Source organism: Symphalangus syndactylus, chromosome 11 (assembly GCF_028878055.3).
Source record: "Symphalangus syndactylus isolate Jambi chromosome 11, NHGRI_mSymSyn1-v2.1_pri, whole genome shotgun sequence".
NCBI lineage: Eukaryota > Metazoa > Chordata > Mammalia > Primates > Hylobatidae > Symphalangus > Symphalangus syndactylus.
This window is the reverse complement of record NC_072433.2, coordinates 21,050,675-21,076,830: the sequence shown is the minus strand read 5'-3', so window position 1 is coordinate 21,076,830 and position 26,156 is coordinate 21,050,675. Positions and strand designations below refer to the sequence as shown.

At 42.4% G+C, this 26,156-nt stretch overlaps 2 protein-coding genes and 1 long non-coding RNA gene across 8 annotated transcripts in view; 2 read left to right on the top strand and 1 right to left on the bottom strand.

Moving 5' to 3' along the window:
* The window catches only part of AP1G1 (adaptor related protein complex 1 subunit gamma 1), an 80,094-nt gene extending 78,674 nt beyond the window's left edge, over positions 1-1,420 (top strand). For all 3 annotated transcript variants that reach the window (XM_055298499.2, XM_055298497.2, XM_063611591.1), the window contains one exon: positions 147-1,420. In XM_055298499.2, the coding sequence (XP_055154474.1) occupies positions 147-248 (102 nt within the window). In that variant the 3' untranslated portion in view covers positions 249-1,420. The remainder of the gene's footprint in view (positions 1-146) is intronic.
* Positions 871-10,578, bottom strand: LOC134731689 (uncharacterized). Its single transcript, XR_010114160.1, has 2 exons — positions 9,885-10,578; positions 871-9,580 (listed from the first exon to the last, which is right to left on the bottom strand). It is a non-coding gene; the product is annotated as an uncharacterized lncRNA (long non-coding RNA).
* Positions 9,368-26,156, top strand: part of PHLPP2 (PH domain and leucine rich repeat protein phosphatase 2) — an 85,502-nt gene continuing 68,713 nt past the window's right edge. For 3 of the 4 annotated variants that reach the window (XM_055298489.2, XM_055298490.2, XM_055298488.2), the window contains exons 1-2: positions 9,368-9,535; positions 16,778-17,067. In XM_055298489.2, the coding sequence (XP_055154464.1) occupies positions 9,437-9,535; positions 16,778-17,067 (389 nt within the window). In that variant the 5' untranslated portion in view covers positions 9,368-9,436. The remainder of the gene's footprint in view (positions 9,536-16,777; positions 17,068-26,156) is intronic. The other variant, XM_063611553.1, reaches the window with a different exon arrangement.

The following is a 26,156-nucleotide window of genomic DNA, read 5'->3' as shown; positions in this document are numbered from 1 at the left end:
GCGTGAACCCGGGAGGCGGAGCTTGCAGTGAGCCCAGATCGCGCCACTGCACTCCAGCCTGGGGGACAGAGAAAGACTCCGTCTCAAAAAAAAAAAAAAAAAAAATAAATAAATAAATAAATTGCACTTCTCTTTTCCTCTTATAGCAACAGCTGCGAATGCGGATCAAGCTTACATATAATCACAAGGGCTCAGCAATGCAAGATCTAGCAGAGGTGAACAACTTTCCCCCTCAGTCCTGGCAATGAGGGTTTGGCACCATTCTCATTCTTATCCCACTCAATCAAAGGAACTCTGGGAAGGAGGTTGTGATTGCTGGCAAGTCCCCCCCAACTGTACCACGGGCATGAGGAGCTGAAGAGAACTGCTGAGGAGGATTTTCCTAAAGTTACTGCTGACCTTAAAGCATTGTTAAAGACTAATGTCCTCTCCTCCACTGTTGAGGCTGGCTGCTTCTGGAGGCTACTTTGCACTCTTCCTCTTCTCCTTTTTCCGCACTTCTCCACCCCTCCCACATTTACAGCCAGAATCAACATTCCCTGGGCCCCTGAGGAAATAAGCAGCTGGTCTGGAGGAGAGGACTGCAATCCATGGCGAAAAAACACTCACTTTGTCTCTGCAGCAAAGAGTTGCCCCTTCTTTCTACTGTTGTTTCTCTGTGGACTGGGCAAGGTGGGGTATTTATTCCTCACTAGCTGGGTTACCATCTTCAGGCACTTTTAACATCTGGCATTCGGAATGGAAACATAATAATGGACATTAGGGAGCCCTGCCTTTTTCTACTGGTTCCCCCAATGTTTGAAAGAGGCATTAGGCTCCTGGTAGCCTTTTCTGTGCATTGCTGTATACACACAGACACACACATGTATGTTTGTTATCAAGAACTGGTCAGACCTTGCGAGTTTATTTGTAAACACTGGACAGATGGAGTTAAAAAGAGCTTTTGTTGAGATTTGGCATGAAGGATATGGTGCTCTATTTGTAATAGAAACTTCCAAGGCTCTTCCAGCTCCCCTTTTTCTCCATTCTTTAGCTGTAGTCATGAATAGTCTCCATGATTTTCAAAATTGATTCCCTTTAAAATGCAAAATGGTCACCTTCTAAAAGATACATTCATAGTTATTAATGACCCTATTCCCACCACAAATTTTAAAGTGCTCCTAAGCCCATAACTTGCCTGTTTGAACTATGGTAATGGGTGGAAGAGGAGTTCACCAGTTTTAAAGATCAGACTCTGTATCAAAAGTACCTTTGCCCTTAGGAAGAGTGAGTATTGGAGTCACCTGTTACTCCAAACCTCCCTTTTTATTTCTTGAGCCTGGCTTGGACCTTGGCATTCCGTTTGAATTCCTTCTAACTGGAACATTTGTGTTGTATCTGTAACACTGGCACTGAAATAAAGACCACACGGTTAAAGAAATCTTTCCATATTGTACTTTATGGTGTTGGAGTGAAGCCTTGTAGCTTCCGTACCCCTATGTCAGAGGAGGTCTTACGGAGACCATAGGGTAGAATTCCTCAGTCTGAGAAATTGGTCTTTTTTAAAAGACGAATCTCATGAATATTCACATCAAAGACTTGAGCTTTTTAAACTAGTGAGAGTGCCAAGTGCTTTTTAGAAAGGACCCATGTGTTATCAAACTTTGAAATTGAGTTGCTGGAATGAAGTAGAGGTGACTCTCTCTGTGGTACACATTGAATGTACTATGTATGTTCAAGTATTCAGGTGCCATGTCTTATATACTGAAGAAAGAAAAAGTGAGGCCCACCTTGCTCTTACAATGTTTGCAATTGTTACTGTATTGAATACAGTATAATGACTACTATCGCTTCAATCTTAAACCTGGAAACAAATATCCCTTTCTGTCCCCTTCATTTCACCAAGCCTTTACTTAAAATCTTCAGTGTCTTGTCAAATCTAGCTCTGTATCAGATGCTGGACTATTCCGAACATTTGACAAACTGGAGTTGAACTAAAGGCTCCACAGGGGAAAGTTTCTGGTCTTACTAGTGTGTATGAGCAAGATCTGCTAAAACTTACTCCACTGGGTAAATGGTTGACTGAGTCAAGAACAGGATATTATCTCCTGCATAGTTTTCAGTAATGTAAGTGTGGACTAGTGCATATTTCAGACAACTGCTCTGCCTGTGCAATGAAAAATAGCCTTTAAGGGTTTCTTTGCAGACTGATTTCATTGGATGGATACTTAATGCTGTGAAACATGATAGGATTAACATAATGTTGGTGGATTTCTTGAATAGAATTTGTCTTAACATTCCTCTTTGCGTAGAGGCTTTATTTTCTCTCTTATATTTGTAGCTAACCAGCTCAGGTTTTTTTATTTGAACTGGGTTGAATCTCTGAAGAAATCTGTTCAAGACCATGCTATAAGACACTGTCAGCTAATGGAGCTGGGAAGGGTCTACTCTGCTGACAGAGCATTTCCTTGGGTGATCATAGTTTTGAGGTAGAGTTTATGATCATTCATAGCTTTGTCTAGAAGGAGTAAAATATCATGGCCTTAACACAAAGGGTGCTGCGTAGAATATGAATTGATTTTGGAATCTGAACACAAGCACCATACTGAAGGACTAGCAGCCAAATAACTGCCTAGGATACTGATGGTTGTGAAGACTGTTTCAAATGACTGGATCTTTGAAAGCTTCAGCGTGCCTTAGTTTCTAGGATCAGAATTAGTTTTCCTCTCACTTGGCCTTGCAGCTAAATGGAGAAATGTTTCAATTTCTTTGAATACTTGCACATTTCAATAATTCCTTTCCCGAGTATAACCATTCAAGGGGGAGCAAATTTGGATGGATTTACAACTTCAGAGGCATTGTGAGGAAAGAGCATTTTCCAAGGCTGTTTTGATAACCCTGGGGTGATAAGCAGTGAGCCCTCATACACTTACTTTGACAATTTCACGTGCACTTGTACCTCATTATTTCCCTCTTCAAGAGTCGATTCTATTCTAGTCTCTGCCCCATCCCGGAGAATCCTAAGGGAGAATTAATTCATCTAAGTAATCTCAAAAAACTGTAGGAAGGGTGCTCTCCCTGAGAAGCTTCTCCCACAGTGCTTTGGTGCTGTTACCTTGAGGTGGTTTGGACAGTCACGGAAGTTTTAGGCTGTGCATAGTGATCATTTGTTAATTTTAAGGTCTTTCTCATTTAAAGAAACATTCCTCAGTGTAACATTTGGGAGGGGATTCTTTCCTCTTGCTAGTTTAAAGGTGTGATTCATACTCCTTGTTTGTCTCATTCATATATGAAAATAGACTTTTAAAACTGTCCAACACTAATGGTTTATATAACATGCTTCCAATTTTTTTTGTGTCGTAGAAGAGATTGGAAGTTAGGGAGTACTGCTTTCAAGGTTCAACTTCATTATCTTCTGCATTGGAAAATATTTGGGCCATGAGAACTAGGGGAAAGGAGTTTGAATGTGTGTATTTTTTTCTAGTGAATGTATTTTAACCACAGTGTCCTAAACTGAGAAAACTAGAGAGGAAAAAGTGGGTGTTCATGAACTTTGTGGTTGGGAGAGTGGTTTTACATGTCTGTGTATTCATGACTTTGGGAGTGGGGAGGATCATTGGAGAGAGAATTGCACAGAAAGTCCTGAAGTTTAAAACACTTTTGACCAGCTTTGGCTCGGGAGGGTGGGGCTGCTTGTAGAACTGGAAGTGAGTAACTTTTTCAAGCAATATCAGTGAGTGGGTCCCATCGACAGGGTTCCAGGACTGGAACACTTTAACAGAAGGAAATGCTGAAGCAGCTTGCACAGTTGCTTTACAGACTTCCAAGAGGCTGATTCTGGCTTCAAGATGGAGCATTGGAGTTGGTTTTTTTTTTTTTTTTTTTTTTTTCCCCTCAACCTGCAGTTGCGCTTTGTGTGTTTTGTTTTTGTTTTCTATTTGGGGGCCCCATGGGAAAGAGCTTCTGAACTGTTTCCTTTATGAACTCCCACGGTGTTCCTATAAAGGCCCTTTTCTTTCATAGTGTTGTAGGTTACATCTTGATTATGCCCCATCACATCTTCTTTACTGTAAAAATATTAAAAAGCTGTTTCCAAGTGGGACAGCTAATGAAGCTCTAATTATTGCAGACATATTTTTGAGATGTAAAAAAAAAATTTAAAGTTAAATGATAAGTCTTAGAGGCGAGTGAGGAATAAAATGGATGTAAACATTTACATGGGATGCATTAGAATTCTGCTGTGTGTATTGTCTTTTGGTTGAAAAAATTATGAACAGTGACTAATAATAAAAAGTCAATACCCAATGATTTAAAATTTGCTTCCTTGCTTCTTACAATTGGATTAGAAGACTTAGATGAATTCTTATTCCAGAGGTTAAGCTAAACTTACTGACCTGTTAGTAATTCTTTTACACATAAGTCTCACCAAGAAAGGCATTTGAACCACTTAAAAACTTGGGGTGGTAGCCAGACACGGTGGCTCACACCTGTAATCCCAGCACTTTGGGAGGCCGAGGCGGGCAGATCACCTGAGGTTGGGAGTTTGAGACCAGCCTGATCAACGTGGAGAATCCCTGTCTCTACTGAAAATACAAAATTAGCCAGGCATGGTGGCGCATGCCTGTAATCCCAGCTACTCGGGAGGCTGAGGCAGGAGAATTGCTTGAACCCAGGAGGTGGAGGTTACAGTGAGCGGAGATCACACCATTGCACTCCAGCCTGGGGTGACAAGAGTGAAACTTCGTCTCAAAAACAACAACAAAACAACAAACTTGTGTTATAGACAGTGAAAAAGTCCTAAGTGCAATTGGACATTTTAACTATAATATGATTAATTTCATGCTTAATCTTCTCCATAGGCCAATTCTCAAGGCAGAGAAATCAAGATGAAATGTATATTAAGGGTGGTTATGAGTTTTCTTTATAAGCTGCTTTTTGTGAATTGTTCAAGTATATCTGTGACTGGGCAGAGGAAGGCTTGACCAGTCAAAATGAGTTATATTTCATGGTCTATTTTATATGAACTGTGTATTTTATATATATTAATTTTTGTAGGGATGTGGTCTTGCTATGTTGCCTAGGCTGGTCGTGAACTCTTGGCCTCAAGCAATCCTCTTGCCTCAACCTCCCAAAGTGCTGGGATTACAGGCGTAAGCCACTGCACCTGGCTTTTTTTTAAGACAGAGTCTCGCTGTGTCATCCAGCTGGAATGCAGTGGTGTGATCACCGATCACTTCAGCCTTGACTTCCCTGGTTCAGGCAATCCTCCCACCTCAGCCGTTCTAGTAGCTGGGACTACTGGCGTGCACCACCATGCCTGGCTAATTTTTGTATTTTTTTTTCTTTGGTAGAGACAGGGTCTCACTATGTTGCCCAAGCTGGTCTCAAACTCCTGGGCTCAAGTGATGCACTAGCCTCTGCCTCCCAAAGTTCTGGGATTACAGGCATAATCACTGTGCCTGGCTGTCAACTCTGTGTTTTGGAGGTTGGAAGCTTTAGGTTTTCCGTTACTCTTATGATCCCTGACAGTCCCTTGATTGAGAAGGGGGAGGGTGTGATAGTCCCGATTGAAAAGGGGAAGGGTGTAGGCCCTGGCAGTTATCTAGTTTATGCAGAAGTGCCCTTTGGTACTGTCTGATAAGCAACATCTCTATAATCTTATGTATGAGTTAGTTAAAATTCATAGTTGTTTCTAATATTAAATTTAGTTGGCACCTTCATGTAATTAGAGGAAAATATAAAAGCTGCAATAGAAAAGTTTAGCCAGTAATAGACATTTATTTAACAATACAACAAATAGTATTCAGATCTGAATTTCAATTCAGAAGCACTAAATTAATTTTTGTCACTTTTAAGGGTTTTCTATCCTATGTCTTCTCCCCAATTCAATTGTCCCCATATTTGAAAAATATCAAAATGTTCACAGAAAAGTTCTCCAAACTTTGAAGCTAGGTAAACACTGCCTGTTTATTTGGAACCAAAATTAGGAATATCCAAATCTGCTCAACCTATTGGTAGAATAACAAGGGATTTAGGCCCAAAGATGACTTTGTGGATCACTGGAGTGGGTACTAGATATAAATAAGTAAATATAAGTCTTACCTGCTTCCTCTCCCAACATCTGATAGGCACGAGCTTCCCTTCTCCAGACTTCCCATTTTGTAGTGAAGATCTGGAAAAGCTCCTGGCATAAAGAATGTGTGTGCGTGTGTACATACCAGAGAGGGGAAGCACAGCTGCTATAGGAAGGAGACAGAAAGGAGAGATCCTGATGACTTCTCTGTCTCTTGGTTTGAGCTAAACAGTGATTTTTGTAATGATGAACCTGCAGTGAGGGCAGATGGATTTTCGCACAAAAAAATCCCAGAGGAATTTATTTTCAGGGTTAGTCTCAGCTGTTTACCATTTCCAGAAATTGTAGTTACATAACCCTTGGCATACATAATGCACACTGCCTTGAACTGGGGGAGAACATCAATATGTGACCTTTGAAACAAAGTATAAAATGTTAATGGCACTACATGATTTGAAAAAAATCAACTGGTTGTCACTACTAAATTGGATCTTAAATCATGGGAACCATTAAAGGTAGTTACATCATAAATTAGCCCCTGAAACTTTTGGACGGATGGGTTTTTTTTTTATGTTTTCCCTTTTGAAAGAGGAACTACTGTTGCCAGAATGAAGGAGTAAATAGTAATGCTTTTGCCCACTATCCCTTTAATTAAACAATTATTCACCACTGTTGTTCCTCAGCATGAGCTTAAACTTCAGTTCTGGAACAAGATCTTTCCTTTTTGTGTAGTCAGTCAATAAAGAGCTTCTACTCATGAAATCCGGAAAAGGTAATGTATAATACCTCAAGAAACAGACTCTTACAGTCAGGCGTGGTGGCTCACACCTGTAATACCAGCATTTTGGGAGGCTGAAGTGGGCGGATGGCTCAGGAGTTTGAGACCAGCTTGCACAATATGGTGAAGCCCCATCTCTACAAAAAAATGCAAAAAATAGCCAAGCGTAGGGTGGCCCTCACTTGTGGTCCCAGCTACTGGGAGGCTGACGTGGGAGGATCACCTGAGCCCATGGAGGTTGAACCTGCAGTGAGCTATGATTGTGCCCATACTGTACCCCAGCCTGAGCAAAAAAGCGAGACCCTGTCTCAAAAATAAAAAAATATAAAAGCCTTTTTAGAAACACTTTTTTTTTTCTTGAGATGGAGTCTCCCTCTGTCACCTGGACTGCAGTGCAGTGGCGCGATATCTCTGCTCACTGCCAACCTCCACCTCCCAGGTTCAAGTGATTCTCCTGCCTCAGCCTCCTGAGTAGCTGGGCCTACAGGCTCGCGCCCCCATGCCGCCTAATTTTTGTATTTTTAGTAGAGATGGAGTTTTGCCATGTTGGCCAGGCTGGGTTCGAACTCCTGACCTCAGGTGATCTGCCCGTCTTCGCCTCCCAAAGTGCTGAATTACAGGCATGAGCCACTGCACCCAGCCAGAAACACTTGTTCTAAACCACATTTTTTTCTTATCACTGCTTGCCTGCCCTTGGTAAAATTTGCTTCTGTCTCCATATTGGTGCCTATTGCTTACATACCTGTTTTCTTGTTGGGAGAAATTACCCAGTAAGCACTGAAATGGGAATCCAACTACTTTGAGTACCTTTCCTGAAAATAATTTCAAGGTGGAAGGACAATCCAGGAGGTGGATGACCTAAGAGTTTTCTCCCCCTTTAAACCAGACTCACAGTGACAAATCGTTTTTAATGCATTAAAATGAGGCCAAGAAATGAAGATTACTGGAGACTGGAATTTTGGTATATACAAAGCTAACTCGTGAAGGGAGAAAGTAGGTCAGAAAGGGGTCGGAACCTGCAAGAGCCAAATTTGGTCCTGGCATTAAAATATCTCCAAATGGATACATATCTCAGATGGGGGACACAGACTGCCCTGTTAAATCTAAAAGTCTTGTACTAAGCCTGCAATTATTCTAGACATACAGTTAGTCTGAATGAGGCAAACTGAAGCAATGGATAATAGAGACAAAGGGTCCCGCTTTGTCACCCAGGCTGGAGTGCAGTGGCACGATCTCGGCTCACTGCAACCTCCGCCTCCCGGGTTCAAGCGATTCTCCTGCCTCCACCTCCCAAGTGGCTGGGATTACAGGCGAGCGCCACCCTGCTCAGCTCATTTTTTTGTATTTTTGGTATAGACACGGTTTCGCTATGTTGGTCAGGCTGGTCTCGAACTCCTGGCCTCAAGTAATCTGCCTGCCTTGGCTTCCTAAAGTACTGGAATTACAGTTCTTCAAAAGTGAAGAAATTACTCTTTTTTGCTGTCAAATTCCTTATAAGTTGCTTGAAGATTCAACACCCTATGTACCAGGGGAAGCCCTAAAAATCTGCAAGTCTAGAAGCCTTCCTAGGAAAATTTAGGAGGAATCAACAGAGTACTTTCCGAGAAACCGATTGGATCTTCAATTTAGAATTTTGGAATTATAATGGCTACTATGAATCCCCACTATACGTTAGGCACTTTTTATGCACTAAATCTTCATCATAACAACTTGGAAGATTTTAATCTCTTTCTCACAGCTTAAGAACGAAAGGCTTAGATCAAGTAACTTGCACAGGGGTATAGATCTAAAGAAGGGCAGAGGGGAGATCTGGAATCAGGCTGGCTGACTCCAAATTTGGCCCATTGGCCACAAAACTACTATCACTGCGAGAACGAAAAGAAAAAAAAAAAAAAACAGAAAGAAAAGACGTTAACTTTTAAAAGGTTTTTCTGAATCAGCCTTGCAAATAAATCATAAACCGGGTCACAGGCCATATTACTGCTTGAAGCAGAGCACCGAATTCTGATAATTTTGCTCCAGGAGGAGGCAAGGGAATTAAAACATGGCTGGGAGGTGAGCGGACGTTTTGTACGAGGTTGGGTTGAATTTGCTTAAGAAGGTCGCACGCATCTCTGATAAGGCACAGAAAAGGCCTTGCCAAGGTGAGCATTCTCAACAGTTCGTTCAACGGCTTGGCAAGTGAGGGAAGTTACAACAGCCAACCTGGGCGGAGGGCAGCGTCCTGTCACAATTGACAGGTGCCGGCGCCACCTGCTTCTTCCTCCCGCGGGTTTCTTTGAGGGCGGGGAAAGCAGCAAATACCCCTCCTTGCGCTCTAGTCCTCCAAGGCTAGGGCAGCGGGCAGTGGAGGCCCTGCGCCCTGCGGTGGTGCCAGGTTCCGCCACGCGGGCCGCGGCCGGGATGCGGCTCGGCGGCCCCGGGGCCACTCGGCGCCCGCAGCTACTTAGGTCCAGCCGGGCTGCGGGAAGGGCGGAGCTGGCGAGCCGCCGGAGGGGCGGAGCCGGCGGGCCGCGGGGGGCGGGGCCACCGGCTGCTCGCGCGCGCCGCCGAGGTTCCGCACGCCGTCGCGCGGGCCGGGCGTCTCTGTGCAGCCTGGGTCGCCGATGGGGGAGGTGGAGCCCGGGCCCGCGGGCCCGCTGGAGCCCCCGGAGCCGCCCGAAGCGCCCGCGAGCCGCCGGCCGGGAGGGATCCGGGTCCTGAAGGTGAGGGGGCGGATGGACGAGCGAGCGGGCAAGCGGGCAAGCGGACTAGGGAGGGAAAGAGGGAGGCTAGAGGCCGCTGCCGCCCCCGCCCCCGCCCCCGCCCCCGCCCCCGCCCCGCGCAGTGGCTGAGGCAGCCGGCGACCCCCGCCCCACACCCAGCTGGTCGGCCGCCCCACACCCAGCTGGGGACGCCGAGGCCTCAGCGCCGCGCCCGCGTCCAGGCCTCGGCGCCTCGGTCCTCCGCTGCTGCCCATCCCTGGCCGCGCGCCGCCCGCCTCGCAGGCCCACGCCTTCGTGCTGTCGGTAGCCGCCGCCCACCCGGACCCTTCGCCGCCCCTGCTTGCCTCACCGCGCTCGGGGCCCGGAGGCCGGCTCCGGAGGGCTCGGAGGGCCGCCGGCTCTTGGCACAGGAGCGGGGCTGGACGTACGCAGGGCTTTCTCCCCTTCCGGACACCTGAAGACATCACCTCAGCGGGAGGATGGCGGCGGCGATTTGCCGGCGCCGCGGAGGGCTCGGGGCCAGGCAGGGTGGAGCCGGCTCCTCTGCCCTCGGGGCTCGCTACCCGAGGTGCCGGCCGGGAAGGACAACCCGCCTCGCTTGGAGAATCCCCGCTGGAGCTGCGTCGCGGGGACTCGCTGGGCGTGTTGCGGAAGGGAGGAGGAGCCAGGCCGAAAGGGGCATTCCTGCTCGCCGGAGCGGGGCCGACTGCCGAGGGAGACGGAATGGGGGAGCCGTTATGCAACAGGCAGCTAGCGGGGCTTCTTGGCAGGAATTGGGGGAGTGGGAGGATATGAAAACAGATGCAGGCAAGAGGGGAGTGGAACCTTGAAGGTGATGACAAGTAAGTTTACGAAGGAATGCACAAGGTAGGGTGGTGATAGTGGGGAGGAGAAGATGGTTAAGGGGAGGGGTTGTGGGTTGTGGGAGGCTGACTGGGTGGAGTTTTTTACTAGCATTTGGAAGAGTTGCAGAGAAATTTTTCTGTAGGTCAAATACGTAAACTAGGTGTCCTTCCCCAGGTGGAATGGAATTCCTTCTAGAGTTCTACATGAGGAATTCAGGATATGAAACTTGCCCAGTAGAAGGATAGAAAGGAAAGAAAATTTAGATTTGATGTGTTTCAAAAATACATTGCAAAACAAAACGTATGATGTTAAAAATACTTTAAGTAGTATTTTATTGGGATTGAGGTTCAGCAGTATTTACATGTTATGAAGGTTAGTACGATGTCACAAAGATGGGAACACGGAAAAACAATAATAGAACCTAGTGAATCCATGGAACAGCATAAACTAGAACTCTCTAAAATATAAAACATTTTTTGTGCTATTGCCTCTCAATTTTTTTTCTTTTTATTTATTTTTTTGAGACAGGGTCTTACTCTGTCACCCAAGCGGGAGTGCAGTGACTCGATCTCTGCAACCTCTGCCTCCAGGGTTCAAGCGATTCTCCTGCCTCAGCCTCTTGAGTAGCTGGGATTACGGGCGCCCGCCACCACACCCCACTGATTTTTTGTATTTTTAGTAGAGACAGCGTTTCGCTATGTTTCCCAGGCTGGTCTTGAACTCCTGATCTCCAGTGATGCGCCCGCCTTGGCCTCCCGAAGTGCTGGGATTACAGGCATGAGCCACCGCGTCCGGCCTCATACAGTTTTGTTAAGTAGCTGAGTGGTTGAATTTTGTGCCAAATGATGCTGGAAAAGAAGTATTACAGTAGAAGACTCTGAATTGGGAAGAGTCATCTCCCACTCATTTTTCTCCGAAGACCCTTGAGAAACTTCATTCTTTTTTGTAACTCTTTTTTACCTAATACCAAATCATGAACATTATTGTCAAATAATACAGATACTCGTCAAAAGGCTAATATAACTAAGCCCGTCTAACTTGGCCAGACTAGATCCAGTTCCATCTATCCTGGGATACTGGAAAATTTCCTTCAAAATGTGCCCCCAGATTTATTTAGCAAATTGCTGGACCATAGGTTTGTAAATTTTCCAGGTGTTTCCTACAATTTGGGGTTTATGGTTTTTTTAGTAATGATTAACTGTTTTTTACTCAGCTTATAGAAGATACGAAGTTACAACTAATGTCGGTGTGTGTCATGAGATTCATTTTTTTTTTTTTCAAGAATAGTTTTGGGTGTTTAGCAAAGTATATATAAACAATTAATGCCAAAAAAAATTTAAGAAGATTTGTTTTAGAGACATAGCCTCATTGTGTAGCCCACGCTGGAGTGCAGTGGCATGATCTCGGCTCACTGCAGTCTCCACCTCCTGTGTTGAAGCGATTCTCCTGCCTCAGCCTCCAGAGTAGCTGGGATTACAGGCATGCGTGCCACCACGCCTGGGTAATTCTTTTGTATTTTTAATAGAGACGGGGTTTCACCATGTTGGCCAGGCTGGTCTCGAGCTCCTGACCTCAGGTGATCCCGCCCGCCTCAGCCTCCCAAAGTGCTGGGATTACAGGCATGAGCCACTGCGCCCGGCTAGAAAGATCTTTCAATCTTAAATACGCTCTTTGTATACTTGTTTGATGTAAGAGGTGATTGTAATTGTGTTCCCTTTTAAATAAATTTGTGATAACAATTCTATAAGAGTAAGGGGAAAATAGTTTTCTCAACCTAGCAATTCTAGTAGAATGGTGATTCTAAAAGTTGAAAGCACCTCAGGGGACAGTGTCATCTGCAGTCCTGGCTCATAGGAAGGTTTTTCCAGCAGTTAACTGATGTGTTAAGCAGTGGAGCAAGACATTCTTGAGAAGAAGGAAGCACTAGGCAATTCAGCAGTGGCTAATAATAGCTAAACAGTCCATCTAGATTGTTGCTGTAAGCCTTTGCTTTGCTTAATATCCAGGCCTTTTAAGTGCCCATCGGTCAGGTTTAAGAGAATGATATATACGGAAGTTGTAACTTAGCAGTTTATCTTCTTAGGGTGGAATATATCATGTAGACAGGAGATAGATCCTTTGAGGTAAATGATGATCAACAGCGTATATATTTTGTTATTGTTTTAATCTATTTCATTTTAATTTTTTTAGAGATGCGGTTTCACTATGTTGTCCAGGCTGGTCTTGAACCCCTGGCCTCAAGTAATCCTCCCTCCTTGGCCTCCTGAAGTGCTGGGATTACAGGCATTTTTTTTTTTTTTTTTTGAGATAGAGTCTTGTACTGTCACCCAGGCTGGATTGCAGTGGCGTGATCTTGGCTCACTGTAGCCTCCGCCTCCCAGGTTCAGGTGATTTCCTTGCCTCAGCCTGCCAAGTATTTGGGATTTCAGGCGCACACCACCACGCCCAGCTAATGTTTTTGTATTTTTAGTAGAGACGGAGTTTCACTATGTTGGCCAGGCTAGTCTCGAACTCCTGACCTCGTGACCCGCCTGCCTCGGCCTCCCAAAGTGCTGGGATTACAGGCGTGAGCCATTGCACCCGGCCACATATATGTTTTGATAATGTAAAGTTCCTTAAGGAATTTATAATCTAAGGTAAATATATAGGCACTAAAAATGACTTTTAAAAATCCTCACAGAAGAAAAGTCAGGCCTGGTGTGGTGGCTCATGCTTGTAATCCCAGCACTTTGGGAGGCCGAAGCAGGAGGATTGCTTGAGTCCAGAAATTTAAGACCAGCCTGGGCAACATAGCAAGACTCCATCTCTTAAAAACATAACAAAAAATTAGCTGGGTGTGGTGGCATGTGCCTGTAGTACCAGCTACTCTGGAGGCTAAGGCTTTAGGATCACTTGAGGTCAGGAGTTCGAAGCTGCAGTGGGCTGTGATCACGCCACTGTAGTCCAGGCTGGGTGACAGAGTGAGACCTTGTCTCAAAACAAACAAACAAAACTTCCTGGGGTCTTCTTGACTTTTCTAAGATTTAGAAGGTCAGTGAACTATTATTTGACCTTAGAAAGTTTTTCTGAAGAAGACTTTTTTGTTGGTTGTGTGAAACATTGTCTGTTTATTTTTTCTCCACTGAGTACAGAATGCAGAGCTTTGTATAAATATTGCTGTACTATATGGAATACTGTTTTCAGATGGTCCAGTTAATCTTTCCCAAAGATTAAAAAATGAAGAATATTTAAAATGTAACAGTTTACCTACTAAATATTTAACTATTAGCAGTATTTGACTATTCAGTAGTTAAAATTATTTAGTAGTACAAATATGATGGTCCCTATGTTTATGCAGTAAGCACTTGAAAGCCCTTTCATTCTGAGATGTTCAGCTTTGAGAAAATGCATTTGATGAGAAAACTAGTTCTCACTTGTAGCAGGGATTTATCCTACTTCTCTAAAGTTAGAATCAATAATCCTCATGGTTTTGAATAGCAATGCCTAAATCCCCAAGATCTGCAAAATGATCAGTTTTCCTGAGTTCTAAATTTAAACAATAAAGCCATTCTTACTCTTGTTTTTCTTTCTTCCCACATAGAAATACCTGCTAACTTTTCACTCCTCTTTCTCTGACATCTTTAGAAATGTGTTACCCTCAAATATTTAATCTTAGTAATTATAAAAATAGTGTTTGCTGTATTTATAGGTATTTCTATTTTCCAATGAGGAATACTACTGAAAGTATTTTATTTACTCACATTCACTTTGCAGCTGCTGCAAAGATGTAGGGTTCTCCATAGAAATGGGGATTTTTTCCCCCCAAGTTTGTTCAGCTTCCTGTCAGAGCTAATTGGACTAAGGTACAGATTGAGAATAGGTTTCTGTGATGTCAGCTGAGTTCTACAAACACTTCTGTGTCACCCAGGTGTTAACATGCTAGAAGTGGAGAAGAGGAAGAAATATCAAATAAATAAATAAAACCCATCATCATCGATGTAGTGTTAGAGATGTACTCAAGGTGAAGAAGTTCTTAATTCTGTCTAGATAATTCATTCTGTCTAGTAAAAATGTCTGCTAGTCATTAATTCTGTCTAGGGAGAATGATAGGAGATATGGAAGGCTCCATAGAGAAGGTGATGCCTGAGTAGGATTTTGAAGAATAACTTGTCATATGGATGAGGTGGAGAAGGATGTTTCAGACAAGCCACAGAATTGTGGTGTACTTGGTGTGTTTGGACAGCTGCAAGTAGTTGGAGGTGAATGAAACATGTAGTAAAGGGCAGTAGTAGGAAATGAAGCTGGAGAGGTGCGGCTGTGGAAATGTCAGTGGAAATTTCTTTTTTATCAAAAAGAACAGAAATAGCCCATCATAAAAATAGAGCAGGCAAATGCCAATCTTTAGAAACTTGTTATATTATCTGTAGAAATTGTTTTTGCTTTGAGATAACTTCGCAATATATGAATTTCACATACCTAAATTATCAAATGCGACATTAATTTTTTTGAAACAGGGCAGGAATAGAAAGTATATTTGTGCAGTATTGTGTTGATACTACACTTGGCTTATTTGGGATGTAAAGCAAAGGGTTAGGACCCTAGAGAAACACACATTTTCATAAGGAGACGTGCAAAAATGTTTATTGCTGGATTGTTTCTAGCAGTGAAAAATTGGAAGCAAACTAAATGCTGTAAACAGGAGAGTGGATAAAGTTTGATGTATTTGTATAAGGGAATATTCAAATGAATGAACTGGGTAGATTAACACAGTTGTATCTCTAAAGCAATATTGAACTAAATAAAATTACAGGGTGAAACATAAGTATTGTTAAGGATTAGATGACATTTAAATTAGATAAGACAATACTGTGTATGGTTTATAGATAAAAGTTTTTTTGTTTGTTTGTTTGTTTGTTTTTTTGAGACAGATTCTTACTTTGTTGCCCAGACTGGAATGCAGTGGCACAATCTTGGCTCACTGCAACCTCTGCCTCCTGGGTTCAAGTGATTCTCCTACCTCAGCCTCCCAAGTAGCTGGGATTACAGGCACGTGCCACCACACTCGGCTAATTTTTTTTTTTTTTTTTGCGTATTTAGTAGAGACGGGGCTTTACCATGTTGGCCAAGCTGGTCTCGAATTCCTGACCTCAAATGATCCACTCACCTGGGCCTCCTAAAGTGCTGGGATTATAGATGTGAGCCACCTTGCTCAGCCTAAAGTTTCTTTTTTTTTTGAGATGGAGTCTTGCTCTGTCACCCAGGCTGGAGTGCAATGGCGTGATCTTGGCTCACTGAAACCTCTGCCTCCCAGGTTCAAGCAATCTTCCTACCTCAGCCTCCCAGGTAGCTAGGATTACAGGCGTGTGCCACCACAGCTGGCTAGTTTTTTTGTATTTTTTAGTAGAGATAGGGTTTCACCATGCTGGCCAGGCTGGTCTCGAATTCCTGACCTCAGGTGATCCACCCACCTTGGCCTCCCAAAGTGCTGGGATTACAGATGTGAGCCACTGTGCCCAGGCAAAATACTAAAATTTCTATTTTTGAGAGACAAGGTCTTGCTCTGTCACCCAGATAGGATTGCAGTGGACAGTCAAGGCTCACTGCAACCTCAATCTCCCAGGCTCAATCTGTCCTCCACCTCAAACTCCCAAGTAGCTGGGACTACAGGCATGTGCCACCATGCCTGGCTAATATAAAAAAAAAATTTGTAGAGATGGGATGTTGCCATCTTACCTAAGCTAGTCTTTTTTTTTTTTTTTTTTTTTTTTTTTTTTTTTTTTTGAGACAGACTCTTGCTCTGTGGCCCAGGCTGGAGTGCAGTGGCGCAATCTCGGCTCACTGCAAGCTCCGCCTTCCGGGTTCAAGCAGTTCTCCTGCCTCAGCCTCTCCGAGTAGCTGGGACTACAGGCGCCTGCCACCACGCCCGGCTAATTTTTTTTTTTTTGTATTTTTAGTAGAGACGGGGTTTCACCGTGGTCTCGATCTCCTGACCTCGTGATCCGCCCGCCTCGGCCTCCCAAAGTGCTGGGATTACAAGCGTGAGCCACCGCGCCCGGCCTCCTAAGCTAGTCTTGAACTCCTGGCCTCAAGCAATCCTGTCACCTTGGCCTCCCAAAGTGCTGGGATTACAGGCCTGAGCCACTGCACCCACTGTTTTGTTATTCTTGACACGTTTCTGAAAACACAAGAAAAAGAGAGGGTCAAAGAAGATGATGGGTGGAAACACAGCAGTAAAGAAAATTAAGTTATCTGAGTTATTACCAATGAGCATGACAGATGTGAAGTGCTCCACAAAAGGAGGGGATACTTGAGCAGAGTGTTGGGGAATATAAAGTAGAGAGAGGTGGGTTGAGGACTGAAATGTCTAATTCAGTCAGATGTTCTAGCTAACGATTTCTTTCTCTTGATATTTTTTAGAGAAATATGAAACGCAATGGGAGCAGAAATTGTTTGAATAGGAGAAGTAGGTTTGGTTCTCGAGAAAGAGACTGGCTAAGAGAAGATGTAAAGAGAGGCTGTGTTTACCTTTATGGAGCAGACACTACCACTGCCACTACAACCACCACCACCTCCTCTTCCTCTTCCTCCTCCTCCTCTTCCTCTGACTTACATCTGGTCCTTTGCACTGTAGAGACACCAGCATCAGAAATATGTGCTGGAGAGGGAAGAGAAAGTCTTTATTTACAGCTTCATGGAGACCTGGTCAGGTGAGGTCTCAGTTTTACCACTCTAATTCTACTGTAATATAAATAATATGTGTTTCTGCCTAGAACTGGACTTTAGGATTTTAATTCTGCCGGAACTGATGTTGATTACGGACTCACTGGGCTTCAAGATTTGTCCTTGGAAGCCTGACTTTATGAATCTTGAATTTAAAAACTATTGACCAAGGAAAATTTGAGAGTTCTTTGATTTGGAATACGCCATAGGTCAGATATCTAAATTTAAAAATAAGTATTGTAAAAGTTAAATTTTTTTGGCTGGGCACGGTGGCTTATGCCTGTAATCCCAGCACTTGGGGAGGCCCAGGTGGGTGTATCACTTGAGGTCAGGAGTTCGAGACCAGCCTGGTCAACATGGCGAAACCCTGCCACTACTAAAAATATAAAAATTAGCCAGGCATGGTGGTGCGCACCTGTAATCCCAGCTAGTCAGGAGGCTGAGACATGAGAATCTATTGAACCTGGGAGACCGAGGTTGCAGTGAGCCGAGATCATGCCACTGCACTCCAGCCTGGGTGACAGCAAGACTCCATCTCAAAAAAAAGAAAAGATATCTTTTTTTTTTTGAAAAGTGTAAATAGAATGAAATTTTAAAAAGGGTATAGAGTGAGAAGTACTTTTCTGTCCCCCATTCCCCAACTACCCAGGCCTGTTCTTGATAGTTATTACCAGCTTCTCATGCACGCTAGGGATATTCTGTTTAATTATAAGCATATATGTGCCCATGCATGAGTATGTGTCTCTACATATATTATAAATTTTAAAACTCGTGGTGCTGTATGCAACACATTATTGACAATATCTTTTAGAGATCTTTCCATGTTAATATTTATATAGTTGTCATTTATTTAATGGCTGCAATAGTGTTCAATTTTGAGTCTACTATAATTTTAGCCAGTCTTCTATTAATGGACATTCAAGTTGTTACCAGTTTTTTGCTACTACAAGAAGTGCTGCAGTGAGTATCCATGTACCTGTGGTATCTCTCGTATCTGAGAGTCTGTATGATAAACTCCTAGAAGTGGAACTGCTGGGTCAAAGGATATCAGTATTTTTAATTTTCATAGTTACTGTCAAATTCTTCTTCATAGAGGTTATATTTCCATAAGAAATATGAAAGTATATCTATTTTCCCCTTTCTCAAAAACATGTTAGTATTAAATTTTATGTATAAATAGAGACACATACACATGCATGAGCTCAGACTTGCTCGTAAATAGAAATGATTGTTAAAAGTTTTAAACTTAGAGAGTCATAAAGTCAGCATTCCAACGACAAATCTTTGTCTAGGCCAAGTGACTTAGATTTCTGCAAATGTGAGAGGAATTTTGTTGTTTTGTTATTTTAATTTTCGTTTCTCTTAATGAGCATATTTTCATGGGTTTAAAAGCGATTTGTGTCTTGAAAAATTTTTATATAAATGTGAAGAAAATATTTTTATAATAGTCTTATACTATGCATGTGAACTCTTAGATTCAGCTTTTTAAAGAAAATCACTGTTAGTTCTTTGAATTAGATGTCAAATAAGAGCTCTTTAAATGCCTGACCATGATTTTTCTCTCCTCCCCATTTCCTATCATTAAAAAAGTGTCTTGAAACAGAATTCAAAGCTGTGGATTTAATACTGTTGAAAGTGAAAAGGAAGCTCCCACTTACACCTTAAAAGTGTGGTAATAATAGTAACACTTTTAGCTGAGTTAAAATTTGATGTCATTTTTAAAGTCTAAACTGAGATCTACTATGTGTTCCTTTTAAGATTTGGACTAATTCCTGAAAAAGTAGATTAGCATTTGAATGTTTTCCTTGTTCACCAGTTAACTACATTTGCTAAATCCATTTGTAAAACGAAAGGATCAGACTGGGTGATCCTTAGGCTTTTCTAAGTCTTAACACTGATTCTGATCTAATTTTATCAGGTGGAAAGCCTTGACCTAGATTATATCTGGTAGTGATTGATTAACTTAAGTATATGACGTATTCATTTGTATAGTAATGTTTATGTATACAAAGATATTAGAAATATGAAGAAAACCCCACTGGAATTGGCTTGCTACTAGTAGTTGTGTAATTAGTTAAGAATCCGAATGTGATAGTTTATTTACTTATGTGTTTATTTACTTATGTGCCCTGTAGCCTTCATCATTTATAATGAAATAGCCCTTTGAAGGTATAATTGATTAGAAAATAATGAAAGCACTATTGAACTGTGGTTTCAAAGAATGAATATATTTTCATTGCTGGAGTAGGAGCGCAATAACTTTTATCCAGCTGAGGATGATGATGATGGTAGATTTCAGCTAACATTAAGTGCTTTCATGTGTTAGTATGCTTAGTGCCTTATGCACATTTTCTCATTAAATCCTTACAATAACTCCAAGGGAGGTAGTAGCGTTGCTTTTAGATGAGGAAGATTGAGGACTTGAGATTCAGTAACCTGCTCAAGGTCAGGCAGGTACTGCTCTGCAGTTGGAATGCCTGAATCATTCAAGGTAGATGATGGACTTTGTTCTGAGTAAAGGCCAGCTGTGACAGGAACTGGTGCAGCAGCGACACTTCCTCAGTTTCACTATTTAATCATGCTTATTTCAAGATCGTTTTAGATCTGTTACTCACCTGTTACTTGTTTATGATCAGTTTTACATTATCTAATCAAGGGAGTAAGTATTTTCTTCGTAAAAGCTCTTTATCAGATAGTTGACAATCTAAGGCATTATCTTTTTAAGGAACTTTTTGCTGATTACTGAAGTATGTTCACCAAAGAAATTTTGAAAAATGAAAAAGCATGAAGAGAAATGATAATAATCAATGCTTATGCTTTATGTAAATTACCTCATTTAATCCTCACAACCATCTTGTGAGGTAAACACTGTCCCCATTTTATAAATGAAGAAAATAAGGTTTCACAGGGTTAAGCATCTCATCTAAGTGCAATCAGCCACTAAATGGTAGAGCTGGAGTTTGAATCCTGGCATTCTTACACTACATCTGTCTTCTGTATTGCCTCCCCATAGTAACATTATTTTTACCCAGATCTTTTTTCAATCCCACATACTTTTAAATGTTTATGTATTTGGGCTCATATCATATTCAGTTTTATATCCTGTCTACTTAGTGGATCATCTTAATTTCTTTCTTTTTTTTTTTTTTTTTTGAGACAGAGTTTCACTCTTGTTGCCCAGGCTGGAGTGCAGTGGTATGATCTCGGCTCACTGCAACCTCTGCCTCCTGGGTTCAAACGATTCTCCTGCGTCAGCCTCCTGAGTTGCTGGGATTACAGGCATGAGCCACCACACTTGGCTTATTTTCTGTATTTTTAGTAGAGATGGGGTTTCTCCATGTTGGGCAGCCTGGTCTCGAACTCCTGACCTCAAGTGATCTCACCTCGACCTCCCAAAGTGGTGGGATTACAGGCATGAGCCACGGTGCCCGGCTGGATCATCTTAATTTCATGGTGTCATTAGAAATTCTTTAGACACCAGTTTTAATAGTTACAGAATATTCCTCTGTATGGATATACTGTAAGTTGAGACATAATGTGCAATAATGGTTTAGAGATTGGATTCTGGAATGAGAGTGTATGGGTTCAAATCCTGGCTTTGACAGTTACTATGCAGGTTATATAATGCTCTGTGCTGCAGTGTAGTAATCTGTAAAATAGAAGATGATAATATTTACATTGTCGAGTTGTCATGAGGATTAAATTATAAGTGATATGAAGATTAAATGAATTAATATTTGTAGTGCTGCTTAAACTGTCCACCTGTGGGGCTTGTTCAAGTACAGATTCTGATTCAGTAGGTTTAGGTGGAGCCTGAGAATGTACATTTCAATTAAGCTCCTAAGAGATGTGCTGTACTTCAAATAGCAAGGAAGTAAAGTACTTAGATTGATGTCTGGCACCTAACAAGGGCTCAATAAATATTACCTATTTCAGTTGTCTGAAATCATGCGACTCTTAGAATTGGTGTTGCATTGACTAAACCATTGCCCATGTATTGTCACATTGCTGATTTCCCTAGGCTAGGTCCTGGAAATGGGATTACTGGGATTAAAATTACCCCACGTTTTCTCTGAGTTATTCATTACTACTTTATGTTTTTTTAACCATGAGTTGTCACTTGAATATAACTCAAGAATTACTAATTTATAGAATTTTAGCAATTGAGGAAACCTTAGAGAGATCATCTGGTGGTGAAACTAAATCTACCCTACATCCCTCCCACCTTGCCATTTGGAAATATGTGTGGGGACAGGGTTTTTTGGTTGTCATAACTGCTGGGAAGAGTTACAGAATTTAGGTGGCAAGGGCCAGAGAGACTTATTGAAATGTGTGTGTGCCAGGTGCAGTGGCTCAAGTCTGTAATCCTAGCACTTTGGGAGGCCAAGGCAGGAGGATTGCTTGGGCTCAGGAGTTCTAGATCAGCCTGGGCAACATGGTGAAGCCCTGTCGCTACCAAAAATATTAATACAAAAAATTAGACAGGCAGGCCGGGCGCGGTGGCTCACGCTTGTAATCCCAGCACTTTGGGAGGCCGAGGCGGGCGGATCACGAGGTCAGGAGATCGAGACCACGGTGAAACCCCGTCTCTACTAAAAATACAAAAAATTAGCCGGGCGTGGTGGAGGGCGCCTGTAGTCCCAGCTACTCGGAGAGGCTGAGGCAGGAGAATGGCGTGAACCCGGGAGGCAGAGCTTGCAGTGAGCCGAGATTGCGCCACTGTACTCCAGCCTGGGTGACAGAGCAAGACTCCGTCTCAAAAAAAAAAAAAAAAAAAAAAAAATTAGACAGGCATGGTGGTGCACACCTGTGGTTCCAGTGCATGCGCTTCTTGGGAGGCCGAGGGAGGAGAATCGCTTGAGCCAGGGAGGTGGAGGTTGCAGCGAGCCAAGATTGCACCACTGCATTCCAGCCTGCGCGACAGAGAGATCCTGTCTCAGAAAAAAAAAGAAAAAGAAAAATGCGTGTGGGACAGACAACCCTGTACAGCCAAGGATTTTCCTGCCCCAAAAGTCAGAAACTTCCCCATTAGGAATCACTGAGGCCATTTCCCTCAGTGAAAACAGACTCAGAGGGTTCAGGTTGAATGCACATTCCTGCAGCTGGCTGGTGATAGATTGGTCTTGTCTCTCAATCTGCTGCTCCTTACAATTAAAATATTTGGCTTGTCTTTTCTATTGAACTGTTTTGAGTGATAAAAATGACTCACTAGTGAAGCTTAGTGTAATCACTGCCTCCTGTCTGAAAAGTTGTTAAGATCATTTGTGATAAAATGGATTGCCCTTTAGCTGATGGTCATATATTTTTATTCTTAGTCATCAAAATAACCAAGTGTTTTTCTTTTTTTAATTTTTATTTTTTCATTAACCAGATGAGAAGAGAAACTAAGGTTTCTAAATAGTCAGTAGCTATCTTTTAAAATTAGTTTAGAACCAATAGGGTGTGTATAACAGAAAATAGCACCCTTGGGATTTGGGATGCTGAGTTCTGATCCCCATTTGCTGAGTCACTAAAATTTTGTTTGCCATATTTTGAAATTATAAAGGTGGAATGAAAAATCCTGTTTTAGGATACGTACTGAACTGATTACCACTGAATAGGAGAAAGGGAGTTTTTTTCTACATATTTTTGTACTATTTAAAAATTTTAAAAGAATGCGTTATATGTTACAAAATTGGAATATAGGTAAATAATTTTCTTTATTTTGAAACATTTTTTATCCATTTTAAAACTTCTGAAATCAGCATATATATTAGAGTTGATGGTAGGTTGTAGTTTAATTGGCAGAATTTTTTTAAATTTATTTTTCTTTTTTTAAAAAAATAGAGATTGGATCATGCTATGTTGTCCAGGCTAGAGTACTGTGGCTATTCACAGGCCCTGTCATAACACACTACAACCTTGACCTCCTGGGCTCAAGTGATTCTCCTGTCTCAGTCTCCTGAGTAGCTGGGACTACAGGGGCACGCTACTGCATCTGGCTAGATTTTTCTTTTTTGTTTGTTTCTGAGATGGAGTCTCACTCTGTTGCCCAAGCTGGAGTGTAGTGGCACAATCTCAGCTCACTGCAGCCTCCGCCTCCTGGGTTCAAGTGATTCTCCTGCCTCAGCCTCCCGAGTAGCTGGGACTACAGGCACGCAACACCAGGCGCAGCTAATTTTTGTATTTTTAGTAGAGACGAGGTTTCACCATGTTGGCCAGGATGGTCTTGATCTCTTTGTCAAGGGCTCTGTGTGAAGAGACCACCAAACAGGCTTTGTGTGAGCATTTAATCGCCTGGGTGCAGGTGGGCGGAGTCCGAAAAAGGAGTCAGCAAAGGGAGATGGGGTGGGGCAGTTTTATAGGATTTGGGTGGGTAGTGGAAAATTACAGTCAACCTGCTCTTGTGGGCAAGGTTGGGGGTTACAAGATGCTCGGTGGGGGAGCTTCTGAGACTCATTGTCCAGGAGAAGGAATTTCACAAGGTAATGTCATCAGTTAAGACAGGAGCCAGCCATTTTCACTTCTCTTGTGGTTCTTCAGTTGCCTCAGGCCATCTGAATGTGTACAGGCAGGCTTGGGCTCAGAGGCTTGACATTCCTGTCTTTTTACATTAATAAGAAACACAAAACAAAATAGTGGTGGAGTGTAGAGGTGGCGAAAATGCTTGGGGGTGGTGTGGAGAGATAATGGGCAATGTTTCTCAGGGCTGCTTCGAGCGGGATTAGGGGCAGTGTGGACACCTTAAAGAAAGACTTTGACCTCATGATTCACCCACCGCTGTCTCCCACAGTGCTCGTATTACAGGTGTGAGCCACTGTGCTCTGCCGATTTTTCTTTCTTAATGGTTATTCTGACACCAGCTGGCTTGCTGTAATACAGTTCTGACACTGACTGCCAGAGTTAGTGCAGACTTCACAAGTTAAAGGGCAAGGCCCCAACAAGACTGCCCTTCAGACTCCAGCTGCACTTCTGACCAACTGTCTACAAGGAAGAACTTGGCAGAACTCAGGAAGGTGCTATACTTACAATTACAGTTTTAGCTTGATGCAAATCAGCACCAGCCAACTGACGAGACACATAGGGTGAGGTCTAGAAGAGTCCCAAATACAGAACTTTGTACCCTCTCCCAGTGGAATCAAGGCCTGTCACCCTCCTACCACATCGAACAGTTCATCAACTAGGAAACTCCACTGATCTTCAGTACGATGTTTTTATTGGGGATTCATTATGAAGGCATGATTGGTTGAATCTTTGACCTCATGATTCAACTCAGTCTCCAGCCCCCTGTGCTTCCCCACCCAGGTCAGGGTGGCTCAGAGCCCCAACCCTCTAATCGCATGGTGGTTGGTCTTTTCTGGTGACCAGCCCCTGTCCTGAGTCTTCTCATCTCTTAGCATAAACTGGGGGGTGATCCAAGGGGCTCATGAATAACAAAGACACTCCTATATTATTCAGGAAATGCTAAGGATTAGAGTCTCCTCCCAGGAACCTGGGGCAAAGACCAGCTGTATTTTTTATTCTTCAGCGGTGGTGCATAAAAAATGGTGTATCTTTTAAATCATGATATATTGGACTTAATGAAATAATGGTAATTTTAAAACATAGCTTTTTTAGGTTTCTTGGTGTGAATAAGTTAACACATAAAGTGGTTTGAGCTCTCTTCTGCTTAATTTATTTTAACTATATAAAAATAATCTGGTTTTCCTAAAAAGAACCTAGGTTTTATGAAACAGGTTCCTACCTTGATGTCATTATGTACTAATTGTGTGACTCTGAATCTCATTTTTCTTATTTGCAAAATAGACATAGTTTTGTAATAATTAAACACTTTCAGCATAGTGTCAGATATGAAATAAACGTTCATTGAAGTATCCCTATTGTTTCTATTTGTATTATTATCTATATTATTGATTTTAACATTTGTGGATTTTACCTTTATAGGCAGTCAAGGATTGAGTTTTAATCTGAATTTGATGTAGAACATGGTACTATACTTTGTTAGGGTCTTTGATTCCATGTGTTTGATTTTAATAGTGTGTGGTTTGGCCCCCCACTATTAACTAAAACTCTTGTGAAATGATACTTGGAATGAAATTTACTCTTCTTACATATATCTTAAATAGGGACTGCTTAGAATAACTAATACAGAATGATACTACTCTTGGCTAAGAGGTATAATCTGCTGTTAACAGCATTACTGTGTCTGTTGGCTGGTTTGGAGAGAAATTACCATATGCACATATATTCAAATTTACATGGACTATAGTAGCTCTTACAAGCATTTGAAGCAAACCAAAACTGTTACTCCAAAACTGTTGTCTCCTTAAAGCAGTAGTAGAAATAGTTCAAATGCTGAATAGAACTTTTTGTTGCCAGTATTACTTTCTCTCACACCTGTTTTGCAGTATATAATTTCCCTTTGATTGGTGAGAGATTTAACAAATAGCTAATTACCAGACTCTTAAAGTTTTGGATCTTTGAAACACAAAATTGAACTGTAAGCACATTATAGCATTTCCCTCCCCAATACTGTCTACTCTTTTCAGCAGATGAGTTTAATGAGTAAATGGAATTAGTCCTTCATTTTACTTGTTTTTGTACTTCTTGAAATACTACTTGTTTACTTAGAAGAAAGAAAATACTTTCTTAGGGTAGATATGTATAAGGAGGTCCGGGTGCGGTGGCTCATGCCTGTAATCCCAGCACTTTGGGAGGCCACGGCGGGCAGATCACAAGGTCAGGGGATTGAGACCAGCCTGGCCAATATGATGAAACCCCGTCCCTACTAAAAACACAAAAATTAGCTGGGCATGGTGGCATGGGCCTGTAGTCCCAGCTACTCGGGAGGCTGAGGCAGAAGAATTGCTTGAACCCGGGAGGCAGGGGTTGCAGTGAGCCCAGATCACACCACTGCACTCCAGCCTGGGCAACAGAGCGAGACTTCGGCTCAAAAAAAAGAAAAAGAAAAAGAAAAAAAAGACATGTATAAGGAGGGTTTCCAAAATCTACACAGCCTTTTTAGGCCAAGAAATTTGGTCATGTAAAATATGTCAGAATTAGGATGCTTCCATTTCTTTCAGTTTTCTAGAGAGAA